This window comes from Mirounga angustirostris, unplaced genomic scaffold (genome assembly GCF_029215605.1).
Source record: "Mirounga angustirostris isolate CCGP_5_RB_7025 unplaced genomic scaffold, mMirAng1.0.hap1 SCAF_10, whole genome shotgun sequence".
Taxonomy (NCBI): domain Eukaryota; kingdom Metazoa; phylum Chordata; class Mammalia; order Carnivora; family Phocidae; genus Mirounga; species Mirounga angustirostris.
The window spans coordinates 20,871,438-20,898,767 of record NW_026991718.1 but is presented as its reverse complement, the minus strand read 5'-3'; the positions used below and the strand labels follow the sequence as shown (position 1 = coordinate 20,898,767).

The 27,330-nt window shown below is 53.9% G+C and overlaps 1 protein-coding gene across 3 annotated transcripts in view; it reads left to right on the top strand.

The window, feature by feature from the left end:
• The window catches only part of OTOF (otoferlin), a 93,213-nt gene that overhangs the window by 29,730 nt on the left and 36,153 nt on the right, over positions 1 to 27,330 (top strand). For 2 of the 3 annotated variants that reach the window (XM_045883721.2, XM_045883719.2), the window contains exons 3-8: positions 2,198 to 2,286; positions 9,037 to 9,136; positions 11,618 to 11,799; positions 24,579 to 24,652; positions 25,626 to 25,752; positions 26,229 to 26,283. In XM_045883721.2, the coding sequence (XP_045739677.2) occupies positions 2,198 to 2,286; positions 9,037 to 9,136; positions 11,618 to 11,799; positions 24,579 to 24,652; positions 25,626 to 25,752; positions 26,229 to 26,283 (627 nt within the window). Of the gene's footprint in view, positions 1 to 2,197; positions 2,287 to 9,036; positions 9,137 to 11,617; positions 11,800 to 18,189; positions 18,235 to 24,578; positions 24,653 to 25,625; positions 25,753 to 26,228; positions 26,284 to 27,330 lie in introns of all 3 variants that reach the window. The other variant, XM_045883720.2, reaches the window with a different exon arrangement.

Below are 27,330 nucleotides of genomic sequence, written 5' to 3'. Positions count from 1 at the left end.
TTAGAATGGCTTGCAGGGCCAGCTCTCAGAGGATCCCCAGGGCCTGCTCGGCCACCAACAACAAAGTTCTCTGAATCATGTTCCTTCTGTGTGGCCTGGCTTCCCTGTGTATGAAACAGAGAACACGGGAGCAGCCTCTTGGGTTGGAATAGAGGCTAAATAGTGCATCTAAACCACTCAGCCCCCTGCATAATGAAAAGTTCTCTACAAATGGCAGCCATTATTCAGATTATTATCGTTATTGTTTATTTCTAGCCTACTGAGCAGCCTGGATTGGAAGGGGTATAAAAATGAAACAAATTTAGAAGTCACTGCCTTCCAGCTGTTCTGTCAAAATCCCCGTCGATACCATCTCTTAGCGGCATCGTGAGCAGACCTCAGAGCTTTCTGGTAATCTTCAAGTCCAGTCCAGGAAGGCTTGCTGTTCCAGTCCAGCATCTCCTTTGAGCCTGGGTCTGGTCTTCTCGTTTCTGTCAGCCTTGTGGCTCCAGACACGGAGTGGGACAAGGACACCTGCTCTGGCCCTCAGGATCCTCTAGCTGCTCCAGCCCAGGGTTGGGGACATGGTCTGATTCTGGGGGCACTGCCATGGGTGTAGCCCCTCCTTGTGGTGTGACAGCTTCTCTGGCAAGCTCCAACCAGCTCTGGAAGCTGTCAGCACGGCCGGCCTGCAAACGCTAGCTGTCTCAGAGAGCGCCGTGCGGGTGGGTCCTGTGGGGAACCTGAGAGGGCCTCACCACACCATACGGATTCCCAACCTAGGACTCCTGACTCCACCCCACCTCAGCTCCTGCCGCTGGGGGCATAGCCCCGCAGCCTCACCCAAGCTGAGGACCCCTCCCCTGGAGGGCAGGCTTGGGTGGAAGGTCAGCAGGCTTGCTGAGCCTGGCTCCCCTTCACAGCACCCCCTCGGCCCCACAGAGCAGAAACCACATACTTGACACACCTAGCGGTGGCATGTCAAACTAGTTATGCCCACCGCCTTGCCCAAGGTGGCCCACGGGTCTCCTTAGAGCCTTGGGGGACGGACCAGTCAGTCCACTGCCCTGGCAGATGTTATTGGGAACTTGCATGTTAGGCTCCCCTTCCTACAGGTGCCTCAACCTTTCTGAGCAACTGTCCTAGGAAGGGGCCACAAAAACGCTGGGCCTAGGATATTACTGTTGCCATCTTTCCCTTCCCCAGTCTTCTTTACACCCCAGGAAGAAGGAGCGCTGGGGTGTGGTTGGGGGGGGGTAGCAGGCCTTTGAGGAAGCCCTGAGGCAGGCACCTGGTTCTGCCTGTTGGCAGCTCTCTTTAGAGAATGGGTTACTTAGTACCTCTAGCCTCTATTTTGGGCCCTCCTTGACATTTCTAGGGCATCAGGAAAAATCCCACTCAATTTCCTGCTCATCATGATTATCAATTTAATAATGAAGCCAAAATCAGGTCATGATCTCAGGGTCCTGGGATCGAGTCCCGCGTCGGGCTCCTTGCTCAGCGGGGAGCCTGCTTCTCCCTCTGCTCCTCCCCCTGCTCGTTCTCTTTCTCTCTCTGATAAATAAATAAATAAAATCTTAAAAAAAAAATAATGAAACCAAGATAGAAATGGTGAGGGTAAATTTAGAAACAGCGTGCTGGAAACAGGCCGCCCGTCCTCTGTGGGACTGACCCTAATAACACTAAACAGCTAAAGTCTGTTCCCAAAGTTAACATTGCCAGTGTGAGGAGTGATTTGACCTGAATGGGGGGCTCAGGACCTCCCACTCAAGGCAGAGCTTGGACCAGCCAAAATGCTTCTGTCAGGAGAGAGCTGGAAGCTTACAGTTCCACTCAGCACACAGCAAAAACCAAGCCCATGCCCACAATCCTTGCTGTTACCCTGGAGCCCACTCCATCCTGGCTGCACCACCCACTCTTGAGTGCACCCCAGGAATTGGTCTGAGACTCAGAAGTCCTGGTTAGCCCTAGGTTCTTGCACTCACCATATGACCTTGGGTAGGTCACTGGACCTCTCTGAGTGCCATCTTTGAAAGAGGAATGGGTCACAATATCCATGTTACAAGGGGGTGCTTGGAATTATATGAGATTCTAGGTGTGAACTTTATCCCTGTGGGGCACTGGGTCCATGTGGAGGGCCACCTTACCAGGGATCTGCCTCCTACTCGTCATACCCTTTCATTTCCATCTAAGGCCACAGCTGTCTCTCTCTCCCTAGACCTTCCGGTGGCCAGTGGCCAGCAGCATCGACAGCAATGAGATACTTGAGATTCAGATCTTCAACTATAGCAAAGTCTTCAGCAACAAGTAAGTGTGGGGTGGGAGAGGTGGGGCCTGAAGGGACTGGGGGCCTGCCCTCCTCCTTGGGCTACCCTGTCTTTTGGGCTTAAAAGGGGACTCACACCCCCAGCCTACTCTGGACTGACTGTTGAAGAACCCCCTCCTTGCTCTCTCATATTGTCCTTAGAGTCCCTCATCGCTTCTCGGCCTTTTGGCTAAGATCAAGTGTCCTTAGAGTCCCTCAGCCCTCCCAAACATTGTCAGCCAAGAACACCCTACTCTCCCATTCACTCCTTCTGTCCCCAGCCCCATCTCAGCTTCCCATCCCCTTCTTTAAGTCTCCCGCTTTATACCATCCTGGGTGACAGTTGCCCAGCAGAGGAATTAACAGAATGGCTGATAATGTACTCCAATAGACCATCTGTAGCCTTGAGGGCAAACTTGCCACACCTGGGAAGACTGAGAAGCTCTGAGGCAGTTGGGTGCAGTGGTTTGGGAATCAGAAAAGCCTGATCTCAGATTTCAAGCTCAGTCATCTACTGTGTGACCCTGAGATGGTTACATAATCTCTCTGAGTTCAAAGTACTCACCTGTAGAAAGTGTAGGTATTTACCTCAAAGGAAGCTGTGAGAATTAAATGAGATAGATATTCATTCATTCGTTCACTCATTCATTCTTCCAAATGTTTACTAAGTGCCTACTGTGTGTCAGGCACTGAACTAGGTGCTGAGGATAGCAAGTGCCTACCCTCATGGGGCTTACATTCTTCAATGAAGCACACCTACCACATGAGCACTGTCACTACTAAGCATTCAGTAAAAGTAGTTCCCATCCATCTCTCGGGCAACAAACAGAATTCAGGATGATTTGAACAGTCTGGAATGGTGGCTAAATATAATAAATGTAAAGTCTCATTTGGAGATTCAAAACCAACTGCTTTTATACCAGCTAGAGGGGGTCATGGCTGAATAGCAACATGTCCAGAAAAGCATGGGGATATTACTGGATGAGAGTGCAATATTACTCAACAGTGCAGTATTACTCAACAGGACTACAAACAAAAGAAACCTGACTTAATCCCAGCTCATATTAATAGAAGTAGAACAATCAGAGCAGGAGAGGTGAAGGATGAGGTTCCACTCTCCTCATGCTGGTTGAAGAGAATACCAGTAGGCAGCTCCTTGGGGTGCCAGGAGAAGAGACCTTAAGTCTGACAAGAGGATGAGAGCCTCAAGGAGAAAATCACAGAGGACATGTCCATCCATCCATATATCTATCCTTCCATCCATCCATCCTTCCATCCATTCATTTTTTCCATCCATCCATCCATCCATCCTTCCATCCTTCCATCCCTTCATCTTTCCATCCATCTATCCATCCTTCCATCTATCCTTCCATCCATTCATCTTTCCATCCATCCATCCATCCATCCATCCATCCATCCATCCATCCATCCTTCCTTCCTTCCTTCCTTCCTTCCGTCCATCCTTCTGTCCTTCCTTCCATTAATCTTTCCATTCATCCTTCCTTTCATCCATCCTTCCATCCATCCTTCTGTCCATTCATCCATCTATCCATCCATCCATCCATCCATCCATCCATCCATCCAACCACTCATCAAACATTCACGGAGCAAATATTCTCTACCAGGCAGACACTGTGCTAGTCACGGAAGGTACTGAAATGAGAGATTAAGTCACCATGCCTTTCCCCCAAGAAGGTTTTATGCCATTTGGAAGAGGAAAGAGAGATGTGTGCCCAGGCACAGGACCAGGACCAGGCTGCATTGCTGGGAGATAGCAGACAGCTGAAAGATAACCAGAACTCTCCAACCAATGAGTTGTTAGGAAGTAGTGAGGTCCCCATCATGGGGAGAGGCTGAGTAGGGAGTGGACCACAATGTTGTGAAGGGGATTTCTGTATGGGGATTTTTGAATTGGGCTGAACCACACAGGCTTCAAGGATTCTGTGGTTTTTATTGAGAACCCACAACATCTCAGCTGAGCATGGGGTGTGGGCATTTTAGGCCTGCTGGCAGGGCCACAGGGGAAGATGTTCAGGACAGAGGGGCCACCCTTTGGCCTCTTGGGGTATCACAACATTCAGGCAGCTACTATAGTATCCACAAGAGAGGTTAGTGGGACACCCTACCAGGTGCCCCCAAGATGAAGCAAAACCTTCTTCCCTAGGGTGAGAGATCGGGTGACCTGTGAGGATAAGAAAAACAGGAGCAGAAGGGACACAGACCGAAGTGGGTGTGGAAAGGAAGAATTGGAAGCTGAGGGTCAGGAGAGGCATCCAGGCACCCCAGCAGGGACCACATGCTGTCAGAGCTTCCAGGAGCCTCAGAGCCTAGCCAGTGCAACCTTCACTGCACAGATGGGGAAGCTGAGTCTCAGAGAGGTGACTGAGGCCACTGGACAGCGGCAGGGCTGGGGCTAGGATGCCTGTCTTCCTTCTCCCATTCCTAATCCTGGACTTCCCAGAAAACCAGGGCATGTGAGCAATGATTGTGGACAACACTGACATGATTGAAATTAGTACGTTCTTTACAGTGAAAGGCGCTAGACAGTCACTGAAATGCTGGAAACCCTTGGAAACATAAAAACTCTTGCTATAAACAAATCAGAAGTATTTGTTAAATTGGGAATTGAATACCATCCCAGTGAATACACTGAAACTTTAGGCTTCAGTTAGTTGTTCTGAAATGCCAACAAGCGAGAGACAGAGCAGGGGAGTTCCTAACCTAATTGTCCCCTTCTTACTCTCTCTCCACCCTCCCTTCTCCACCCAAGAGGAGGCAGGAAACCCCTCCAGGAGAGGTCTGGCCTGATGGGAAAGGGTCCTCTCATTTTCTTGGAAAAGGAGTGGCCATCCCATAAAGAACACAAGGCCCATCCTGACACAGGCCAGCTTGGGGGTTGGAGTGGGAGGGCAGGGTGCTTGGAGTCAGTGGGGCTCAGGTCTCCCCACCCTGGAGGCCCTGGGCTCCTTCTCATGAGGCAGCTGAGATGAGGGGGGCCTCTGGGGTTTGAACTGGGCTTAGCAGCCAGCAAAGCCACTTCTGCCACTGGGGACAGTGCCTGGCCCCTAGCAGGCCCCTGATTACTTTGTGGAATGAGTGAATGAATAAATGCCCCATGGGGTCAGGAGTCAGAGGGTGTGTGGGGTGGAAGGGTCTGGAAGCAGAAATCCAAATGATCCTTCTTCTCTGAAAAGTTCAGGGCACTCCGAGGTGAGAGCCAAGTCACATGATTGATGCATTTGGGAAAACTGAGGTAAAGGAAGCTGGTATGAGAAATAGTTTATGGGCCTGATCTCATTACCCCCATCTCAGAGAAAGAGACTTGTTCTAGTAGCAGAGGGTGGCTTGGGAACTGGCCCCTTCCCCAGTGGTGGTAGGGGCTGCCAGTGGGGAGCAATTCCTGATCAGTCACCAGGAGACCCCAAGTCTGCCCAGCCTGCCTTGAACGAGGTCCTCCTTCAGGAACCTCCTGTGAGGACAAGGTATCAGATCCAGAGGACCTTGTGTGTTCCCCTTTCCCTGTGCAGAACCATTGATGGGGAACAGTCTGCTACAAGCTCCAGTCTCCTGGGACTTCTGAATAATTCAGGAGCCAGGAGAGCAGTGGAGGCCTGGCCAGGCCCTGGGCACTTGACATGGGCTACCAGGGGAAAGCCATGAATCATTGACAGGTCCTGGTGCCTGGTTGCCGCTCTCTTGTGGTCCGTCTCTGGGCCCATCCATGCCTGAGGCCCCCTCCCTGCTGCCCTGCCCAGCCCACCTGGCCACTCTGTGGGGGCCAGCCCAGCCTCCTGGGTGGCTGTGGGCCCCGTAGGGGCTGCCCTTTTTGTGATGGGTAACTTCAATGGGCCACATGAGGGAGGCCACAGAGGACAGAGAGTTAGGTTCCAGCTCCTTCACCTAACTTGGGGAAACAGGCCCAGCAAGGGTCCTTGCCCAGGATCACACAGCAAGGGCAGGGCAGAGCTGGTCTTCAACTCAGACCTTCTGACCCCCAGGCCAGTGTTCCTTCCCAGAGGATGAACGGCCTCACACCTCCACTTTCCAGAGAAAGGACCCTGCTGTCCCAGGGCTCATGAGCCCACCCTGCCTGGTCACCCCGGGCGCCCATCCTCCCAGGCAGCTCATCCGTGCTGACCCACCCAGAGGATGGCATTTAGTCTGCGTGTGGACAAGGCTCAGACCAGGGCATGCGGGGTGGGGAATTTGCCAGGAGGCGGACCACAGAGTAAGTGTGGCTAAAGCAGCGAGAGCCCCTGTGGAGTACTGAGTTGCCCGTCACAGAGTGTCTAGCAGGGGGTGGAGAGTAGGAGTCAGGGAGGATGCTGAAGGGACTCTTGCTTAACAAAATGCTGGGCAAGCCTTCCTCTGGGGCCCCCAAGTCTAAGGTCTGAGACTTACCTCAGTGAGCACTGGCGGGGGGAATGGCTCCATCCTGCTCCCTGGGGGTCTCTTGTCACATTGCAGCATCTCTGCTGATCCTTGCCCTGCTGTGCGAGGGGCAGTGTCCAGGAAAGATGGCCCGAGTGCCCCCACTCCACGGGTGCTCAGTGGGTCCTACTAGGACTCAAAGGGCCCGTTGGCAAAGGGAAGTAGTGGACAGGGATTCTCGAAGTGTGCTCCCCGGCCAGCATCGTCAGTGTTACCTGGAAACTTGTCAGAAACACCTATTCTCAGGGCCGTCCTGCCTGCTGCATCAGACTCCGGGGCGGCGGGTGGGGCCAGGGGTGACCTGGAGCTGGCTCTTACCCGCTCCCAAGAGCAGATGGTGCACATCTCTGGGAGTTCGGGGACCGCACGTTGGAAGCTTGAAATTGGCCTTGGCGCAAGTATTGGCGCCATAGAGATCGTCAGGAGCTCCAAGTCAGGACTGTCCTTCTCTCCCAGCCGGGGGTCAAACAGTTGCCAGCACAACCGTGGACGCGGAGGGCCCCAGCCATTTATGTTTTCACAAGCCCTCCAGAAGATTCTGTTTATTCTGAAGTTCGAAAACCACTGATTGAAAATCAAAAGAGGTGAAGCTGTCAAAAGACCCGTGTTTTTTCATAATTATAGTCTGTTGTTAGAACGTCTACACAGTACGAGGGCTGCAAACCCACCCACCTCCTCATGTCATAAAGACAAAGCTGAGACTGAGGGGCAGCTGCTCCAGGTCCCCTGGCCCCTTGCCGGGACTTCTCCTCCCTGGGCACGGCCCAAGCCGGGGAGAGGCCAGGACGCCGCCAGGGAGGCCTCCGCTGGGCTGGGTCTCAGAAGCCCCTGGAAGCCTGGTCAGGCTTTCCAGTGGAGGAGTGGTATGAAGAGTTTTGCCCTTGGGGAGGCAGGACAGCGGGTGGACAGGGCTCTGAGCCTCGGAGGGAAGCATTTCATGTTTGTCCACCAGGGCTGCTCCAGCCACTTGCTCCCCCCACACAGATGGGAGCCTTTTTTTTTAAACAGTATCCACTCTGTGCGCTCCTCAGGAGAGTGCAGACATCCGACATGTCCATTAAAGTCACAATTTGCCCCCTGCCTCACTCGCTTGGATGTGCCGTCTGTTAGCTGCGTCCCTTCCTACTTTCTCGGACTCACCTTCCTCCTCTGTAAATCAAGGGCAGCAGCGGGTGACCCCAAGGCCCCTCCAGCTCTCACACACTTTGGGCGCTCCCCTCAGCCTTTGCCGCTTAAAACGGTTGAACGTTTTAATCTACCCCATGTGGAATCACCATGTGAGAACGTCTCTCAGTTCCCAGTTCTCTCCCAGAGCAATGACCTTCAAACCATAGGGTGAAATGGGGTTCAAGTCAACTCAATCAGCATTTATTAGGCACCCACTGTTGTTCACTAATTCAGCCAGCAGATGTTGAGAGCTCCTGTGTGCTGGAAATAGCAAACAGAGGCTGGAAGTAGGAAACAGAGCCCTCCACCCCCCAAGCCCCCACCCCCGCTCTGGAGAGGCTCACAGCAGAGCCACACCCCTCCATACCCACCAGACCGCTTCTGGAGTGCTGGCTATGTGCTAGATGCTCAGAGGCTCTCAGCCCTCTAAACAACCCAGAGAAGCAGGATTATTGGCTCATCTTAGGAGAAGCAGGACTGAGAGAGCCTAGCCCGTCAGGGAAGCAGCTAACGTGCTGGAGTCAGAGCTGGGCTTCAGGTCGCAGGACTGTGCTCTTGGTAGCACCTGTGCTCCCCTCCTCTGCTGTCAGGTGGGAATGTGGGGATCCCACAACCAGATGGGCCCTTGCCCTCAATGGGCTTGCGGAATGCAGATGTGAGTATTGCGGACTAATCTGGGGACCAGTGAGCCAGTGGTGGGTAGAGACCTTGGTTAGGGAGGTAGAAGGGGGCAGAAGCTGCTTGTGTGTCCACGAACCTCCGGTCCTTTCCCAACAACCTCCCCACTGGGCATCTGGGCAGGGGCTCAGCTGAAGCCCAACTCCACATGCTCAAGGAACACAAGCCAGGGGGTACCCAGCCCCCATCTGGGGACATCCCCCAAGGGTGTTCACTGCCCATGAGCTCTCCCAGGGAAGTGGGTCTCACACGTACAACCACTCACACTCATTGGGGGCCACGTGCCCTCCTGGACATGCTGCCCTGGCCAGGACCAGCCCCTGCTCTGGGGCCACCTTCTCCAAGCTTAGCCTGGAGCCTAAGCACACCTTCCGTCTCTCCAGCCCACTGCCCAGCCAGTCACAGCCCCTTGGGATGTCAGTTTCTCACTCTGGCCTCTTCGTGTGGAACTGCCATGCCCCCTCTGCCATCCACAGGCTCATCGGGACCTTCTGCATGGTGCTGCAGAAGGTGGTGGAGGAGAACCACGTGGAGGTGACTGACACACTGATGGATGACAACAATGCTATCATCAAGGTGGGTCTGCCCCAGAGAGTCCCTGGACTTGCCCTTTATGGGGTCCCGCAGGGGCCTGTTTCACCTGCCGCCTCCCACTCATAAGGTGGTCTGGGGGATGCTCCTAGTGGGTGGCGAGGTGAGGCAGGAGGAGGAGACTCAGGTCAGACTGCCGGAGCCCCTCAGCCTGGGGCCCATGGCTGGAGCACTGGGGGCACAGTAGGGTCTGCTGTCCCAAGGGGAAGGGACAGCATCTGAAGGCCAGGCTGAGCCCTGCTGGCCACTCCAGGCCATGATCTTCATTCTGCACGCCTGCCCTGGAGCCTCTTTAAGACTAGCCACTCGGTGAGGGCAGGTACCTCGTTTTCTATCCCTGTTGTCGCGTCCCATCCCAGCACTTCCAGTGTAAGCACACACATGCTAATGATGCACGGTCTGTAGGCACTCAGTACCTGTTCTAACAAAGCAAGGAAATGAGCTAACCTGGAGGCTCTGACCTGAGGCTCTGCTCTGCTGCATTTGTCCCCTTCAGCTCATTCATGTCCACTCACGGGCAGTTAGGCTGTGCTGACGAACACAGCCCCTGCATCCGAACCTTAGGCCACTAACTGTGTGACTTGAGCAGGTTACCTATCATCAGCAAAGTGAGCAACATTATATCTGCTTCACAGGAATTGTTCTGAAGATTAAATGAGAATACACAGACAGTACTTAGAATAGTTAGGCACCTAAGGAGTGCTCCATAAATACATAAAATAATATTGGTAACTCCTATTTCCTGACCTCAGTTTACCTGTGTGTGTAAAATGGGGTTATGCCATGGTTCTCTCACCTGCATCCTGCATAATATATGGCCTGATGTGGTAAGCCAGCAGGATAGCCTCAGAGGGCAGGGCTGCAGCCAGGGGGAGCCAGAATGGAAGGAATCCCCTCTGAAGAGTGCCAAGGGTGGAGAAAAATTCCCACAGTGCCTTGGTGTCTCAAGATGCTTTCTTGCAGAGAACAGGAGGGCATTCGGGACTTCACAGCATGGCCCCAGCCAGGCTATTCCCTCCATGGGCTGGTGTGAGCAGGGGGGCTTCTTGAAGTCAGGAGGGCTCGGCCACCCCAGCAAGGGGAGAGGGGATGCAGAACAAGCTCTGGACACCAGTGGGAGGAAGTGAGATGAGAAAGGAGGAAGGAGGCAGGGACGAGTAGGCAGCACAATCCATGCTCTGTATTTCTAGAATCAGGCTGAGGAAAGAACTTACAGATGATCTAGCCCATCTCCCACCTACCACTGCTACCCATTTAGTGGATGGGAACCCTGACGTCCTGGATGGGGAATGAATTTTGTCAAGGTCAGATAGCTGGTCAACAACAGAGCCAATACTGGGACCCAGGACTTCCAACGCCAGGCCACCATTTTCCCACCACACCATCCCTGGTCACATCAAAAGGGCCACATTGGTTCGGTGCGAAGGACATGAGGCTTGGAGTCAGCCCGGCTGGGCTCAGATCCCAGCACTAGCACATCCTAGCTATGTGACTTCAAGCAAGTAATTTACCCTCTCGTACGTTGGGTGGGGTAAGTTGAAGTGTTGAGAAGATCAAATGAGTTTATAGTAAAGCATCTTAACACGACATCTAGCACTGTGAGGGTTCAGAAAATATGTGTACCTTTTCCTTCCCTGGGGACATCGAAGCCTGGGCATTTGGAAGCCTGTGTCGAACGAAGGCTGCCTATGTGGGTGGCAGGAGCAAGTCAACCCCCAACCTGTGAGGAAAAGCAGGTATATCTGGGAGACAGCCTGACACCCATGCAGGCTGAGGAAGGGACTAGAATGAGTCTTCCCTGTGTACCGGGGAGACACTAGAGCTGAAAGGAGGTAAGTGGCCCAAGGACTCAGAGCAAGAAGCCCAACCAGGATTCTCAAGTGTGCAGCCTGGGCCCAGGTTTAGGGCTCCACTTTCTCCCAGAGAAAAGCCCAGGCTGACCCCCTAGTCCCTCCTCCAGAGTAGGAGAGCAGGTGTCAGATGAGCAGGAAGAAGTGCCGGCCCCAGGTCTCTGGAGGTGCCCAGGCCTCTTCTCCTAAAGGCTCAGCTCCTATCACATCTCCAGCCCCGGAGTGAGGGGAGGTCAGCCCTGCTTCTGAGGACAAGGCACTGGGACCACTGAATGATCTTCTTGATTAAGTATGTGGTGGACTCAGAGAGCCCACTGCAGTCTAGACTCAACTGTCCAGGGTGCGCCCCCCACCTTGGGCACCAGGGAGGAGCAGAGTCAAGTGCAACAGGACCAGGAGCCAGAACCCATTAAGTTGACTGAATCTGTATGTCTCGATCTTTCTGAGCCTCGGTTTCCTTATCTGCCAAATGGAGGTGTGGGGAGGATAACACCCAGCTTGTCTTCCTCCAGCCAGTGAAGGAAGCGAAAGCACTTTGTAACCATCACAAAGTGGTGGCCTGTGCATGTTATTGCTATCGCATTCCCCTGCTCACCACCCACCCCTCTCCCTCCAGACCAGCCTGTGTGTGGAGGTCCGGTATCAGGCCACAGATGGCACGGTGGGCTCCTGGGATGATGGAGACTTCCTAGGGGACGAGTCCCTTCATGAGGAAGAGAAGGACAGCCAGGAGACAGATGGGCTGCTCCCGGGCTCCCGCCCCAACTCCCGGACACCAGGCGAGAAGAGCTTCCGGAGGTAACAGGCCGGGGCCTCTGGCTGCCCACCACCCCCAAAGACACAGGGAGGATGCCTGGGGCTTGGTCCCCCTTGAAGGCCCTTCTTGGCCTGACTGGGCTCAGAGTCCAGGGCTGAGTTGCTGGAGAGACATAAAAGAGGCAGGAAGGTGTTTCTACAGTGCACCACACACCTGTCCCCCAACCCCAGGGCTCACCCAGGGGGCAGGGTATCAGGGATCAGGCTGAGGGGCCAGGCCTCCTACTACCCTGAGGGAGTTCTAGGAGGGTGAGCTCTAACTTGAGGGGAAGAGGCTAGGCCCCCTGCCTCCTAAGAGAACAGGTGAGGCAGACAGGAGGGGGCCCTAACCTCTCTGGTCCAAGACCCAGCAGTGTCAGACCAGCCCCTGGTGGCCTGCCATCCACCCTGGCCCCATGGAGGTCCAAGAGAGGGTGGGAGGCCTTTTCCTGCTAGGGTGAAGCCAAAGGTCTTGGTCAGGACACAGCCTCTCTTCTGTTGAGAAGAATGCATCCTGACATCCTGGCCCCCTCAGTGTCTAGGACTCACACCTGCAAATGTCCTGCCACACACAGGTGTCAGCATGCTGTGTCCAGGCCTGCACATTCTGAAAGCATGATTTTTCAAAAAGGAAATGCAATTGTATTACTCTTAGGACTCGGAGAGACAGACTCTAAGTTAGTAAAATGTTGGCTATAGATTCCTAGTTCACTGGGAATAATGTGTAAAATGCAGGTAAGTCAATGGTGCATCTAAAGTTTTAGGGGAGGGACTCCCTCCCAGTGACTGCCTCCCTCCAATCTCCTGCCTTCCCTTTCCAAAAAAGTGTATTCAGTCCCTGCTCTGAAAAAGCACAGATTCTAAATCAGTGCAATTGAATTGAGAATTGATGTATTTTTATGAGACATAAATGCTTTTCTTCTTTGTACTTGAACTATTCTCCTCCAGCAACACACACGCACAAACACACACACATACAATATACAAGCTTAAGATCCTGGGAGCCAGGTGGGGAGTAATAGTAACAAGGTCAAAGGAACCGTGCATGTGGCAAATACACCAGACCTTTGACTCCAGGCCAGCCGGGGGATGGGGTGGCATCGCCTAGGCCAGCGGGGAGCCTGTCTTCCTTAGACTCTGGCCAGCCCGATGGAAAGGGTGTGCAGTTTGGTCTCAGGAGCCCCAGGTCTGAGTCCCGGCTCTGCCTCTTACCAGTCTTGTGACCCTTGGCCAGTCACATACCCACTTCACTGCCTCTCCTAACCTGTAAAATGGGGCCCGGGGGCAATGAGAACCACCCCCACCCTGTTGTTAGGAGAGCCAGCAGCACTGTGGAGGGGCAGGTTGTAACTGGGGTGCCGAGTGCTGCCCCATGTCAGGGCTGCTGACAAACAGGTTCTTGGCAGCTGAACAGTGCAAAGGGGCAGGATCCGGCTGGAAATGGTGACAAGAGGAGCAGGGACCCAGTGGAGAGCCAGGGGACACACACAAAGGGCACCATCTGGTCCCAATCCTCTGTCCCCACATAGGAAAGAGCTTGGCTTGGCTGGGGCTTGAAGAAAGGGCACAAGATTGAAGCCACGTGAGGGCCAGCAAGTGCAGGGAAGGAGCACTGGCCCGGAATCAGGGAAGCTAAGTTCTGTTAAGTCCCATCCTGGCTGCCACTAACTGGCAAAGTGACTTTGAAGGAGTGACCTACCCCTCTGGGCCAGTTACAGGAATGGGTTGAACATCCTGGCTCCACTCTAACTGTGACATCCTGAGGGACCCAGGGACACTCTGGATCTCATGGGTAGCACCCACATGAAACGGCTCTCTGGGAGCTCTTGACAGCCGAGGGCTGCCCTCTTTGGCTTCTGTAGCTCGGGGATGCTGAGGCAGTTCCTCTCTCAGTCCTAGGACAGCGGGCCAGGAGGCTGCCGGAAGGGGCAGGGGTGGATGCAGAGAGCAAAATGTGGAGCTTTGGCCCCCAGATCTATAGAGGGCGTGGCTGTGCTTTCCCACCACTCCCCGACCTTCCTGTGGCCTATCCCAGGGCAGCAGCCAGAAGCCAGAGCAGGAAGAAGGGTTTTTTCTGGGACTGGGAATTGGGAGAGGGTGACAACCACAGTCAGAGCCCCTTGTCTTCCAGATGCCACGGCCCCATGTCGGAGGGGCTGTGTGAGCATGTGCACGGTTTCCCGGCTGCCGCTGGGGCTGCCCGCCCCAACACTAAGAGTACTTTGGGGATGGTGTCCTTGCCAGGCCTTGCCATGAAGCCAGCAGGCTACGTATGGGGAAGAGGTGAGAATGTTCGAGGAGGACGCTTTGCTAGTGAGGAGAAGGTGGAGCTGCTTTAGAGCGTTTGGGTTTATCCTACAGCTTAATTCCGGCTGCCTCCATGGGGCCTGTGAGCTCTGGGTCAAGGAGCATGGGTGCCGACAAGAACCTGATAGTGGGCCTCAAGGCTCTAGTGTTATGTCTCACTCTCGTCACCGAAGTGCCAACCAGCCAGGCCTGTCAGCTCTGGAGTGTGGGAGGAAACCACGTCTTCTGGACCAGAGAGTCCTCCAGAAAGGCTTTGGCCAACAAAGGGACAGAGGGAGGAAAGGATATATGTGCCTAGCATCTGAGCCCCAGTGAAGTCTTCCTTCCCCATGTCTGCCCTTGCCTTCCATCCACTCCTGAAAAGGCCACCCCTTTGCAGATGAAGGTGCTCAGTCTATCACGTGCCTCTCTTGTCTCTCCTCTGGCCCATCACCAGCAACAAGGAAGCCTCACTGCTGGCCAACAGCAGTGTCTCACCTGGTCATCTGGATCCATGGGGGTCTGGTATGAGAATCCACTCTGCTCTGTGTGACTTGGCTCAGTAGGGTGCTTGCTGGAGGGTGGGGGGTGCTGGTGGAGTGAACGGGCAGGAAACAGCCTTTGCCCCGGACTGGCAGGGACTCATCCATGAATGACAGAGGAGGCTGATGGGGGAAAGTCCTGGGGAGCCCACACTTCTCCCTCTAGGGCCTGGGCACCCCTGGCTGGGCTCCAGCCACCTGCCCTCACCACCCCAGCAAAGGCCTCTGTAGAGGCTCCCCTTATTTAAGGGCACTCACTCCCAAGGCCTTAAGTCTCTTCCTGGAAATTTCTCCCATTTGACCTCAGGGAATGTGTGCTGGCTCCTCTGCCCGAGCATGCCCACCCCCAACCCCTAACCCCTAACCCAATAGTATCAGCTTGTTAACACTTTCCTGCCACAGTTCCATTGATCCCAGGCCCTGGTCAGTCTTGTGCCCTCTGAGCCACTCTGCCTACTTCTCCAGTCTCTGCCCCAAACCAGGGGCCCCTGATTTGGGCCAGCTCTCTGTAAAACACCCTGGGAGTGTTCCAGAAGGCCGTGCAATGCCATGGAGAGCATAGGGCTCGGATCCTAGCTCTGCTCTTTGGAGCCAGTTTCTCACCTGATTCCTTCTTCCTTTCCCGAGTCTCCGTGTCCCCCACCCAGCTTCCACCCTGAGCACGATGTGACCTTTGGGCCCAGGCCCTGTTATCAAGGTCCCCCTGGCTCTGGCCACCCCACCCTGTACCAGGGGCCCTGCTGACGATGCTGCTGACCGCTAGGGCTTCACAGCAGCCCGGGCCCGGGGTGGGTCTCACTTGCTCACAGGGGTCCCCTCACCTCCCACAGCAGTCAGCGTTGCCGAGAAGGAATAAATCATTAACTCCATGGACACTTTGCTCTCGGGAGCACAAAATCAGGGCTCTGGGCCTTGCAAGTGAGGATACACCTGCCCTAGGCTCTGAAGGGAGAGGAGACTTTGGCCCCGAACACGTATGCGCGTGCACAGTGCCCAGGTGCTTGCCCACACTCACGTGCACGTACGTTCTCTCTATGTGATGCCAGGGCGCTGCACTCACTGCTGGGTTCTGGGCTCTGCTGCAGCAGCGCCTCTAGGAGCCACAGCCCAGAAGGACAGAAAGGAGCCCCAGCTTTAATCTTGCAGCTTCTGTTGGAGCTTTCCTGCGGATTCCCTCTGTTCTGTGACTCTCTCTCCTCATTTTCTCCACCTGCCTGGCCTCCTGCCCTGCACGGCCCCACCTCCTTCCGCCCGGCACCCCTGTCTGAGAAGGTGGAGATTCCTGTTGGGCTCCTCTCTGCTCGGTCTCATCTTGGGAAAGCAAGGGGGGGACCACTTTTCTTGTTCTCCCTATGGATCATTCTTCCACTCCAGCAGAGATCCATGGAAGCTAGGTAGCCCCCCACTCCTGTAACTGGGGTCAGAGGGCAACAGGGTATCCCCATGGTGTGTGTCCTCAGGTATACATGTGGTCGGCACAGCCAACCTCGCCCCCAGAGTGCTGCTCTACCAGTTCCCATGGTCTCTTCCCTGCCTCCCTTCCCCAGGCTGAGCTCCAGAGATGCATAGAGGAGCCAGGGTTCCCTTCCATCCCTGGCCCAGGCCTGAGTGTTCGAGTGAGGCCTGGCACCATGAAGCACTTGGGTCCCAGCAAAGCCTAGAGTTCCCCAGCGGGCTGCCATATTGGATCTCCCACCCTGTGGCTGCTCTCAGTGGCACACCCAGAGCAATGGGGATGGGTGTGAGGGAGAGGTGGTGTGAAACCAAGGCCCAGAGAGAGAGGATGCTGGCTGAGGAACAGGACTTACCTGGCCAGAGTGGGACACTAAAACCACAACGTGGACTCTAGGAGGAAAGTCAGAGCAGTCCAGGGCTTCACCCCTCGCAACAAAGACAGAGGCCGCATCCCACCCCCATCACTTGTGGCTGAGTGACTGAGGGCAGGCTGAGCACAGAACCTTGAAGCCTTATTATTGTTAGTTGTAGTCCTAATAGGGGTTGTAGGATTATTTTTTCAGAGAAAGATAGTTCTTTTCCCTTCTCCATTTCCATACTCAGACTGTGGGCCTGCGTGCAGCCCCTTTGTAGGCCCAGAGGCCTGGAGCATGTGGGGAAGGGTCATGGCGGGCATGGGCCAGGCAGTGTGTGCTGAGCACAGCTGCATGCTGGGCCTTGGCCTGCTCTGTGCCTGACCGGTTCCCCCACTGGGCCAGCCTGACACCTCTCTGAGATTTCAGAGCAAAACCCAGAGGGAAAGAGAAAAAGCATCACGTTTTATTGTTCAGGTAAATAAATTCCCCCTTCCTATTCCATCCTCGGCCAATCCTAGATGATACAGTTCCCCTTCTGGTTCCTCTATTGCAATGCTTTTCAAACTTTTCAGGGTTACAGAGTTCTTTTAAAAATAATAAACACACTTCCCTCAAAACTTGGATCTATAATTCAGAAAAAGGCAGCCCTGTTTGGATTACTGTGAGGGTAAGGCCAGTAAATCTTCCATTCAGCCCTCGTTCTCAAAAGCTCATTGGAGCAAGCCCCATGCAGCTCTCACTGGGTCCCAGTGGGGCCCATGGCCCACACCTGACCTGCCTGCCCCCAAGACCAGCCAGGCCTGGGGCCAGCATGAGGCTGCTGAGACAATCTCTCCTTTTCTACAGCGGAGTGTTCTCTGATCAGTGGTCTCAGCCGATTTCGACAGCCAGAGACCTGGCTGATGTTGACTACTTTGAAAAGAATTACAGACTGACCAGCTTGCCTAATGGAAAGGATCACTGGCCAAAGCTGAACTTCAGCCGTGATCTATCTAGGCCTTTGGGTTCTGAGCTATCAGGGCTCAGAAGTCCTATCTACCTGGCAAGGCCCAGGCCAGTGCAGAACAAGGAGAGGAAAAAAATCACTAATTGTTGCCTGCTTTCTTTCCTTCATCCTCATTGCCACAGCATCAGGGAAGCATTGAGAGAACATTCCAGAAGGGTTTTCTGAAAGCCTCCCTAAAGAGGGAGAAGAGCACCGTTCTTACCCTGCCCTGCACCCCAGAGTGCTAGCTCTCTACTACCACATGCCCAGAATCTCCCCGGCCCACCTTTCCTCTTGGAGGCCCTCAGAGCCTGGGAGCTGGTCACTCCGTTGGAGGAGATCACGGGAGGAGATGGGGAGGAGCAGGGTGGCCCAGGCCTGGAGGGTGGCCAGGTTCATCTAACCTTGCTTTCCCTGAGGCATCTGAGACCCACATTAGAAATCACCAAACCCTTGCCTGGGAATGGAAGAGAGCAGCCAATACCCTGAGGCCTCCTCCCTCATCAAGGCTCCAGGTTCTCCTGGGCTTAGGGTTGGGAGAGTGGCCACCCAGCCCCACTCCTGTGACCAGGGCAGAGCCTGGGACCATCCGCTCCTTGCCCAGCAGGCTTAGGCTGAAGTGAGAAGCTGTGGGGTGAGGTGTCCCTGGGACAAGGAGCCCCCTGGGGAGTGGGGGGTCCGCAGGGCCAGGGTCTAAGTCTGCAAGTGTCTCTGGTCCACACCCTCTCACTCACATCCCCTTGTCTCCTCATTTCTTCCCCCTACTCAGCAAAGGCAGAGAGAAGACCAAGGGAGGCAGAGATGGCGAGCACAAGTAGGTGTCCCAGGCCAGGGCGGAGCCCATGGGGCCCAAAGGCTCCTCACCACAGGGTGTGGATGTCGGGATGGCCCGTCTCAGTGGGCTTGGGTGTGGACTGTCCTGGTGGAGCCAGCACCGGGGGATGGCAGGGCGAGGGAGGTCTGTGCATCTGGCCATAGGGGGTGAGGGTCAGGGAGGGAGGGGGCGGGGGTGGGGGGCAGGCAGGTATCTGGGCCTGCTGGTTTCCACTCCCTCCTGCCTCCTTTCAGTGTCTTGACTCTTCCTCTACTTCCCTGTTCAGCTCTACACCCACGTACCAGGCCCTTAGGCTTCCCTGTGAGGGAGGGAGAGTGTGACTGAAGGCATAGGAGTGGGGAAGGCCCAAGAAGCCAATGGCCCCCTAAGAGTCAAGGCAGGGCTGGGAAGGTGGACATGCAGGCCTGGAGGCCCAAGGAGGACAGACTCCGGGCCTGGAGTGGCCACAGGGGTGGCTGGGACATGAAGCCCCTGAAAGCTAAGGGGAGATGAGCAGATGAGCACTCTCTGGTTGTCTGCACAATCTCCATCCCCCAAAAGGCTTCCTGTGGGAGCGAGAGATCAGGGGCTATCTGGGAGAGGGCAGAGGTGGGGAACCCAGGTGAGAGGGGCCAGCCACAGGGGCTTGGAAAGGCTCAAGGCCCGGGGCTGATATGAGTAGGTCTCCCAGGGTCCCTCAAAAGCACATGCTGTCCCAAGAACTCTCCAGCATCCTGGGGAATTCACAGGAGCAGTAGTAGTCAGGGCTGACCAGCTGGAGGGGGCCTCTGGGCCACAGCCCTTTCCTAGAGACGACAAATCTGAGTCCCAGAGAGGGGAAGTAACTTGCCCCAGAATAGGAGCAGAGCTAGGATGACAACACAGGGAATTTAGCTTCTGACCCAGAGTTAACAATAGACCCAGGGAGTTTAGAGCGCTTGACTGTACTCTAAATTTAATTTAATTCTCCAAATACACTGATGCAAGCTGAAAAGCCAAGCATGTGGTCTTTATTTTCCAGATAGGGAAACTGAGCTTCAGAGATGTTAAGAGATTTACCCCAGAATGTGATGCCAATAAGCTAAAAACTAGTTGACATGAGAACATCATGGGGACACCAGGACTGTGGCTTTAGGGGCCTGGGGTGGTCAGCACGGGTATGGGGTATGGGCCTGAGACCTCTGCTTGCGTTAAGATCCCGGGGGACTCATCGTCGTCCAGTGCTTTAACAAAAAGCTTATTGAGTTCCAACTCCCACTTGTTACACACGAGCAAAAGCACTACAAGGCGATGGCACCGCGTGGGGAAAGTTCAGGCCCAGGCACCTGTAGGGTGGAGGAATGTGCCATGCTCTGAGCAAGGGAAGGAGCCGAAGGCAGGTCTCACACCAGGCTTGGAGAGGGAGCCAGAGAGCTGAATCTGGGGGCCGGGGTGGGGGTGCGGTGAGAGATGATGCAGACACTGAGCTGGGGGTCCCTCGTAGAGAGAGGTTTCGAGGGGTATGGACCCTTAGATGTAAAAGGCCTCCGTAGAAGGTGTGAACAGCCTGTCCCTCCCCCGGGCTCTGTCTGCGAGGGGCGATGCTTGAGGGCCCTGCCTGGTTTCCAGCTCCTCGGTCTGTCCCAAGCCAGACCCCCAGCGACGCAGACTGGCCGCAGCTGAGGCGCCTCGCAGCGCAGGCACATTGTAGCCCCGCTGTAAACGCTGGGTCCCTAGCGCTACCTGATCCGAAGCTCTTGTCACCTCTAGTCAACACAGGGGATAAAGTCAAACAGCAATTTTTATTCGTATTTTAATGTGTAGGGCAGGAGGAGGATTGAAAGGGGAGGGAAATGAGATTGCTAAAAAGAGATTATAAACCAGTTGAAACTCTTTCGCCTGGGGAAGAACAATTATAAAAACCGTTTTAAATCCCTGAAAGGTTATTGTGTGGCAAAGCTGGCTAGTTTGGACCTCCCTTGAGGAGAAATAAGTGGAAGTATGTGCCAGTTGCAGTAGGAAAAACCGAAGGATCCAGCCATGAGAGGACTCGTGCTCCCCGTGAGTCCGTGAGATGTGGGGAGAGCTTGATTTGGGGAGGTGGGAATCCATTGCCTCGAGGCTGTTCGCTTGAGTCTTGCACGGGGTTGGCCACCGGGGAGAGCGGAGGAGCCAGCTCCCGGGTGAACTGTGGGCCTCAGTACACAAGGGCCTCCCAAGCCTCCTGCTTCCCTCGGGGCGCACGGGCAAACACGTTTCGGAGACAGGTTCTTGTATGGAGGCTCAACCTATCCTGCCCAGATGTGGGAAGCTCTTTGAAACTAACTGAAATTCAACACACTGTGAAAAACAACTCTACAGCCTGCAATTATGAAATTAGCTGCACTTGGGACAAAGGGATTAAAAGAAAGAAAACCCACCAAGAGGCACGTGGAGCACATGTCCCCAAGTTTGCAAAATGTCGCTGTTTCAACAACGCGGAGAGCGAGACCTGTCCCTGTCAGGCAGGAGGTCCCCCTGATTACCTGAGGCCTGAGCTGGTGAGCCTGGAGTGTGAGGACTGAAGGTGGGCAGCCAGGCCTGGAGTCCACGGTCAGGCAGAGCAGCCCCTAAGGCACAGCCTCCAGAAGAATACACAGACCTGAACTCACAACATTTATTTTGGCCTGTGTTCCCAAGGGGCCCTGAGTGCATCCCCCAACCACGACATCCTTCTAGATCTGAGCCGTGGAACCCGCAAAGAAATCATCAGGTCCAGAAATTTTAAAAAAGAGTTTACAAATGAGTGAACTAATGTTAAAATCTTTTCCCTAGAGGGAAAGAGTGGGCTACATTGTTAGGTGCCTATCATTCTGCCTGCAGTGAATCCAGCCACGGGGAAGCCCAAATGTGACCCTGAATCCTCAGAGGGCCCCACAGAGGCCCACCTCCCCTGGCTCCAGCTTCTGTTTTCCTGCAGCCGTGAATGAGGAGCCACTTGGTTGCAAAGTAGTTTTTCACTGAGTTGATGATTGGCTTGTTTTCTTCGTCTCTTAATAAAATGCAGCATTTTATGTAAAAACGAAAACAAAAATTCAGTACACCAGCGCACCAGTCACCTAGTCAACAAATTCCACATTTTGGAAATCTTAGTCTTTAACACAAGTGGATAATCTTCAACAATCCCTGCCTAAGTTCACATTTATTCCAAAAATCACCTTTCCCCTTTGCCAAGGGGAGCAGGCATGGTCTTTCTGGAAAGCGGTGCAGTAACAGGCAGAAGAGGCTGCTTCTCTAGTGAACTTCTGCTGTGTCATCGATCAGAAAGCTCCAAAGGGCAGTGCGAGCCGGTGACATCACGCTCTGCTGCAGGCTGTCCAGATGAATTGAGGAGCAGGTCTAGGAGAAACAAACAGGTGGAAAGCCCACAGTAAGAATTTTGAAAATTACATTTACCCTACACATTCTGCATTTTTCATTAAGGGAGAAATCATGATTTTGAGATATTTCCAGGCACATAGGAGTACCACCGGTGAACCTGTCCACCTGAGATGCTTAAAATTATGCAGGGTCTGGGAAGAGGGGTTTCTCCTTTGATTGGCTTCAGGGTACAGTAGAGAATAGTAGGAGAGCATAGAGTTTTGGGTTTTTTTATGTCTCAATCTTTGCTTCCAAATATATTTGTTTTAAGAAAGAAAGTGACTTTCAAACTCAAGGGCCGTAACTGCCCAAGGGAAGCCCCAGGCCCTTTTCTACATGGGTGGGTCCTCAGGACCAGTATCAGAAAGCCACAATTCCCTGCTACTGGAACCCCCCCAGGCCTCAGGCAGCAGATACAGACCCTGTCCCAGGATGCCAAGCAGCTGGCTTCTCCAGGCAGGACCTGCTTCTGACCCAACACAATGCTTTGAGCTACCATCTCAGAGCACTTTCCCAGGAGCTTTAGGGCAAGGGGAACAGGATGGGGGGTTGGTGCAGCGCAGAGAGTTGGGGGCTGAGGAGCAGGCTACGCGTGATGGCATTGTGTAGGTCCCACACAGCTTGGGCCTGGGGACTGTAAGGATGGCATGACCCAGAAATGGCCAAGAAGCGATTGTACAAAGCCAGCCGTCCAGGAGACTCCTGGGTAATCCAGGCAACTGGCAGTCAGAGCAGAAAAGCTGGGCAGAATGGAGTCCCAAACACTGAGACAGGAAGCAGAGTGAGGACCCACACTAGGCACGCATCCTGTTGCAGGGGTCAGATGTAGCCAGTATCCCCACCCTTAAGGCCACCAGGCCAGTGTGAGCCAGGCAGTTTGGTCCATTCTCACGGCCACTCAGTTGTTCCTGATGAGGTCCCTGACCTATTCCATGTTTTGTCACCAGCCATTAACCTTCATGGCAGTCTCTTCCAAAATGCATTGAGATTGAGATTATTTGTGAACAAGCCCCTTCTTTGTAAGTAAACCTGGGTAGTCTGTGGGACTCTTCATAGATGGCATCCCCATCTGTGGGTTGTGCTGGTCCATGGCCCACACCTACACCTACAAGTGCAGGCCCTGGAGACTCTTCACTGAAGTTCCAAATGGTCAGGATGGGATGTCCAGCGACAGGGAAGTGCAATCCTATCGTGGGCCGAGGGTGCAGGAGTTGCCGGCCTTGGAGGTGGGGGCTCTGCCCTTCAACCCCAGCGCTCGGAGCCTCTGAGTCTTTCCTTGGGCTGAATGAGGAAAAGTGTATGTCCCTCCCAGGATTGCTATGAAGATGAAATGAGCAAACACCTAAAAGCCTTTGGCTCACAGTAGGTGTTCAAGAAAAATTATATAATTAATCTCTTGTTGGCACATAGGTATATACCTCCCCTTATTAGAAGGGGAGAAATTTCCTTTCCCTCTCCTCCATTGTGACGTTCCAGACAACATGATGCTGGCTAGTGTGGACACATCAGTGTTACCCCAGCCTTCCTTCACCCACCTCGTGACTTTTTAGGAAACCATAGATACACTGCTATTTTCTAAGCTGTGAGCTGATGCACACGGAAGGGTTCTTGGTCACTCTCTCACTGGGATGCAGACTCATAACCCTCCATGTCTTGCCTGGGAGTAAAGAAAGCAAAGAAGAGTAAAGAAAGGCCTGGGGTTAGGGTCGGGCCAGATTTGGGGGAATAAGATTGGCCCCCAACATGGAGTAGAGGGGCTTGAGGTTTTTAGGCCATCCCTACAAGGACAGAAAGGTTTTGCCCAACCTCACATTACCCGGCATAAAGAGCAGGGGGTCTTGGGAACCATAGTCAAGGCTCCACAGGGAGATGTGTGACCCAAAGGTGGGTGGGCTCTGCTGTAGGTGAGCTCAGAGTTGGAGCCTCCATCTCGCCCCACCTGGGCCTACAGGATGACAGAGCTACACCCAGGAGGAGGGAGAATGGGAAGAGGAGGGAGTCAGGTATCCAGCTCTTGCAATATTGATGGAGTAATGGAATATTGCACTTTACCCCGCACTGATCCTACTCCGGGTCCCTGCTGGCACCAGGGACCTCAGGCTCGGCTGCAGGGACATCACTGAAGGGACACTGACGGCCCTTGCCCCCTTCCCTCAGGCCCCCTGACTGCAAGGCCCTTCACCTGGGGGCACAAGGCCACTCCAAGCCAGAGAAAGAGGTAGGAACTATGGAGTCTGCATACGTTCCCGGGGGTTGGTTGAAAGGAGGGATTCCACAGTGAGTGGGGACAGGCAAAAGGGGTGTAAGCCAGCACCAAAGACAGATGGGAAAGGGCCCATCTCCTCCTCCTCACTGGGGACCAAGGAGAATCCGAGGGCATGGAGAGGTTGGGAAAGACAAGGCAAGCTTTGATCACCAGCACCATTTGAGAACTGAGCTGCTAGTTTCAACCACATCCCCCGCCTCCTCCTTGTCCTCTGCCCTCTGATCCTGTTCCTGTCCATCTGTCCTGATGCTCGGTCTCGGGTCATGTGGCTTTCTTTCCAACCAGCTGAGGTGGGGTGCTCAGATAGGGAGGAGATGCTCGGAGGCATGATGGAGCTCAGAGCTCTAAGACCGGACTGAGGGAGAGGAGATCAGCACAGGCCCCAGGAGGGCTCCAGTTAAAATCGTGCTTTCCAGCTGAAGGTCACCTTCTCTGATCGCTGGGCCCTGGCTTGCTCCTCGAGTGGTGCGAAGGCACGGGGAAGGAGGAAGTGGTGGGGTCTCCTCTGCCCTAATTCCCCCTCCTGGCTCCCGCTTTAGAAAGTCTGGCCCCCAACATATCTCAGGACCAGCAAGTGAGGGGCTGGAGTATGCAGCTCCTTTCTCTTACGTGTTCTTTCTCGGGTTTTGCTCTCCTGTGTTTGTGTGTCTTCTTCCTGGCGTCCATCTCCCTCCACCTCGTTCGGGTGCCCGCCTCACAGAGCCGGGAGGAGTGTGTTCTCGGCCATGAAGCTCGGCAAGAACCGGCCCCACAAGGAGGAACCCCAAAGACACGGTACGGACGCGCGCCCCAGCCCAGCCAAGTCTGAGGCCATCTCTCCGCACCGGACAGAGACCAAACCCCTTCCCTCCGTGGGCAGCGCCCCAAAAGGCTCTCCTGTGATTGGCCGGCGAAGCCTCCTAGGCGGGCCCTTGGCCTCCCATTGGCTGCCAGCAGAGCCGGGTCCTGAAGGTGGTCTTCGGGAAGGGGGCGCTCCTAGCACTAAGGGTGGGAAGAGCATCTCCTCTGGTCTAGAACTGAGCAGAACCCTCTGTCGGATGGGCCTGTTTATAAAAGGCTCCACCAGCCCTCTCTGCTCCCCGCTTTTTTCCTGCACACAGAAGCCTAGAGATTGTTCATGAGAGAAGGGAGTAACAAAAAACGAAAGTGGTTGGACCAGTTCCCTATTTCTGGGGGGGAAACCAGCACGTCCTGAGAATGCTTACTCAGTGGCAGGACTTAAAGTCCTGCCTTTCCCCAAGCCTTCTCACCAGGCTGCAGGGAAGGCTCCGGGGAGGAGAGGCAGGCTGGGGCCTGGGAGCTGACAGAGCAGCAGGGCAGCAGAGAAAGATCACTCTGGGGGCGCCTGGGTGGCACAGTTGTTAAGCGTCCAACTCTTGGCTTTCAGCTCAGGTCATGATCTCCAGGGTCCTGGGATCCAGCCCCACATGGGGCTCCACACTCTGCGCAGTCTACTTGAAATTCTCAATCTCTCTCTGCCCCTCCTGCTTGATCTCTCTCTAAAATTAATCAATCTTTTAAAAAATTAAAATTAAAAAACAAGACCAGTTACAATATCAATTAAAATCAATTAAAATCAAAGATCAAGATTAATAGGAAATACTGCAGGTATACGGGCCATAACATTCTAAGCAGATGCTACCAAGTAAACCCAGAAATTGGCTGTTAGCTTCCTGGATGCTGAAGCAAAAGGGGAGACAGTCTGTATCCCACCATCTAGTCCACCTAACTGGCCTTTCTTCGGCAGATGAACCAGCAGTACTGGAGATGGAGGACCTTGACCGGTTGGCCATTCGGCTGGGGAATGGGCTGGACCCCGACTCCATGTCTCTAGCCTCTGTCACAGCTCTCACCACCAATGTCTCCAACAAGCGGTGAATATGCAGGAGTCACAAAGCCCAAACTGCCTCTGCCCCATCAGGCAGGACCCCGCTGTGTGTGGAATTGGGGTGGGGAAGAATCAGGGTCCCCCACCAGCTTCTTCCTAACCCTGCCCCTTTCTCCTTTTCCTGGATGTCTCCCACGCCTCGGTCCCTACAAAGTCAGGAGCCTATTCCCAGGTCACTGAACACCTCCAGGCCAAAGGAAATCACAGAGCTGCCCAGCCCACATCTGAACCTGTTGACCTACTATCTATCTCTCTTGTCACTTATGTCATTAGCTAGTCCTCTCTCTTGGGGCCTCAAAACAACTAATCCCCATCCCCATTCCGTTTGACAGTCCTGGAGTGTTTGAAGCCCATGATTCTGTCCTTCTGCTGTTTGCCAGGGTCCAACCACTGCCAGTGCCCACCTCCTCCCCTGCAAGCAGTCCCCTTACACCAGGCCTGACTGTACATTCTCCTTCTCAGGTCCAAGCCAGACATTAAGATGGAGCCATGTGCCGGGCGACCCATGGATTTCCAGGTAGGTGGGGCAACTCAAGGCTGCATACCTTGCAGACTCTACTCAAGTGGGGAGTTCTGACCAGATGTGCTTTGTAGACTCTGTGGTTGCATGGATCTGAGGGTCATAGAGAACCACAAGCTGAATGTAAATTCCTAAAGTAAGCGTGTTTCTGGGAGGCACTTGTAAAAGTGTCATAACTAAAGAGGCACAGGCCTAAAGAGGAACTTGAGAACTCTGCTCATGCTGGTTATAGCCCTCCCAGGATTTTGTTCGTGTCCAGCACTGGACTTCATAAAGTTAGAGGGACCTGGAAAAACCATAAAAAGACCAAGAAGCACCACTATATATATTCCAACAATTAAAATAAGAGCCTCTGAAGAAAGATTTTTTTGGTGTGCTTTTTAAATATTGTTTTCTATTATTTTAATGCCAGAAGTAATGTCAATCTTGGTTATCCATAGATGGTGAGAATGTGGGCGGGTTTTTCTTCTTTTTCTTTTTCTCTGTGTTTTCTGAAATTAACAGTTAATTTTTCTGTTTGTGTGTTTCTAAAACTGGAGACAAAATGGCCGAGATAGGGAGAGATTTAAAGCCATTGAATTGTAAATGTGGCCATAGTGCTTGCAGGATGGGTCATGAGCATGGCTGGTAGCTGCTCAGAGAGGGCCACACAGGACAACTGAATCCCAGTGCAGCCCTCCAAGCCTGGGGACCTGGTCCTGAGCTTTGCAGGGCCACACACCCAATTTTGTCTCTTCTGGCAGAGTTGATCAGAGCCTGAGAGACTGAGTTACACTAACACAAGCCACAACCGACTAATGTACAAGCCAGAAACACCTAGTACTTGTTTATAATCTGGAAGCAAGAGGGCCCATGGACCACCCATTGCTCTAGACCTTCCCTTAGAGTCTAACAAGACCCGGCTTTAGGTCAGAAGACTGTGGGCATTCCTAGGACTGAGTGAGTATGCTCACTGGTCAGAGGAAACAGAGCCTTCAAGAGACCCCACCTGGCTGCCACTGTATCAGAACCAGGGCCCAGAATCAGAATGCGCCTCCTCTCCCA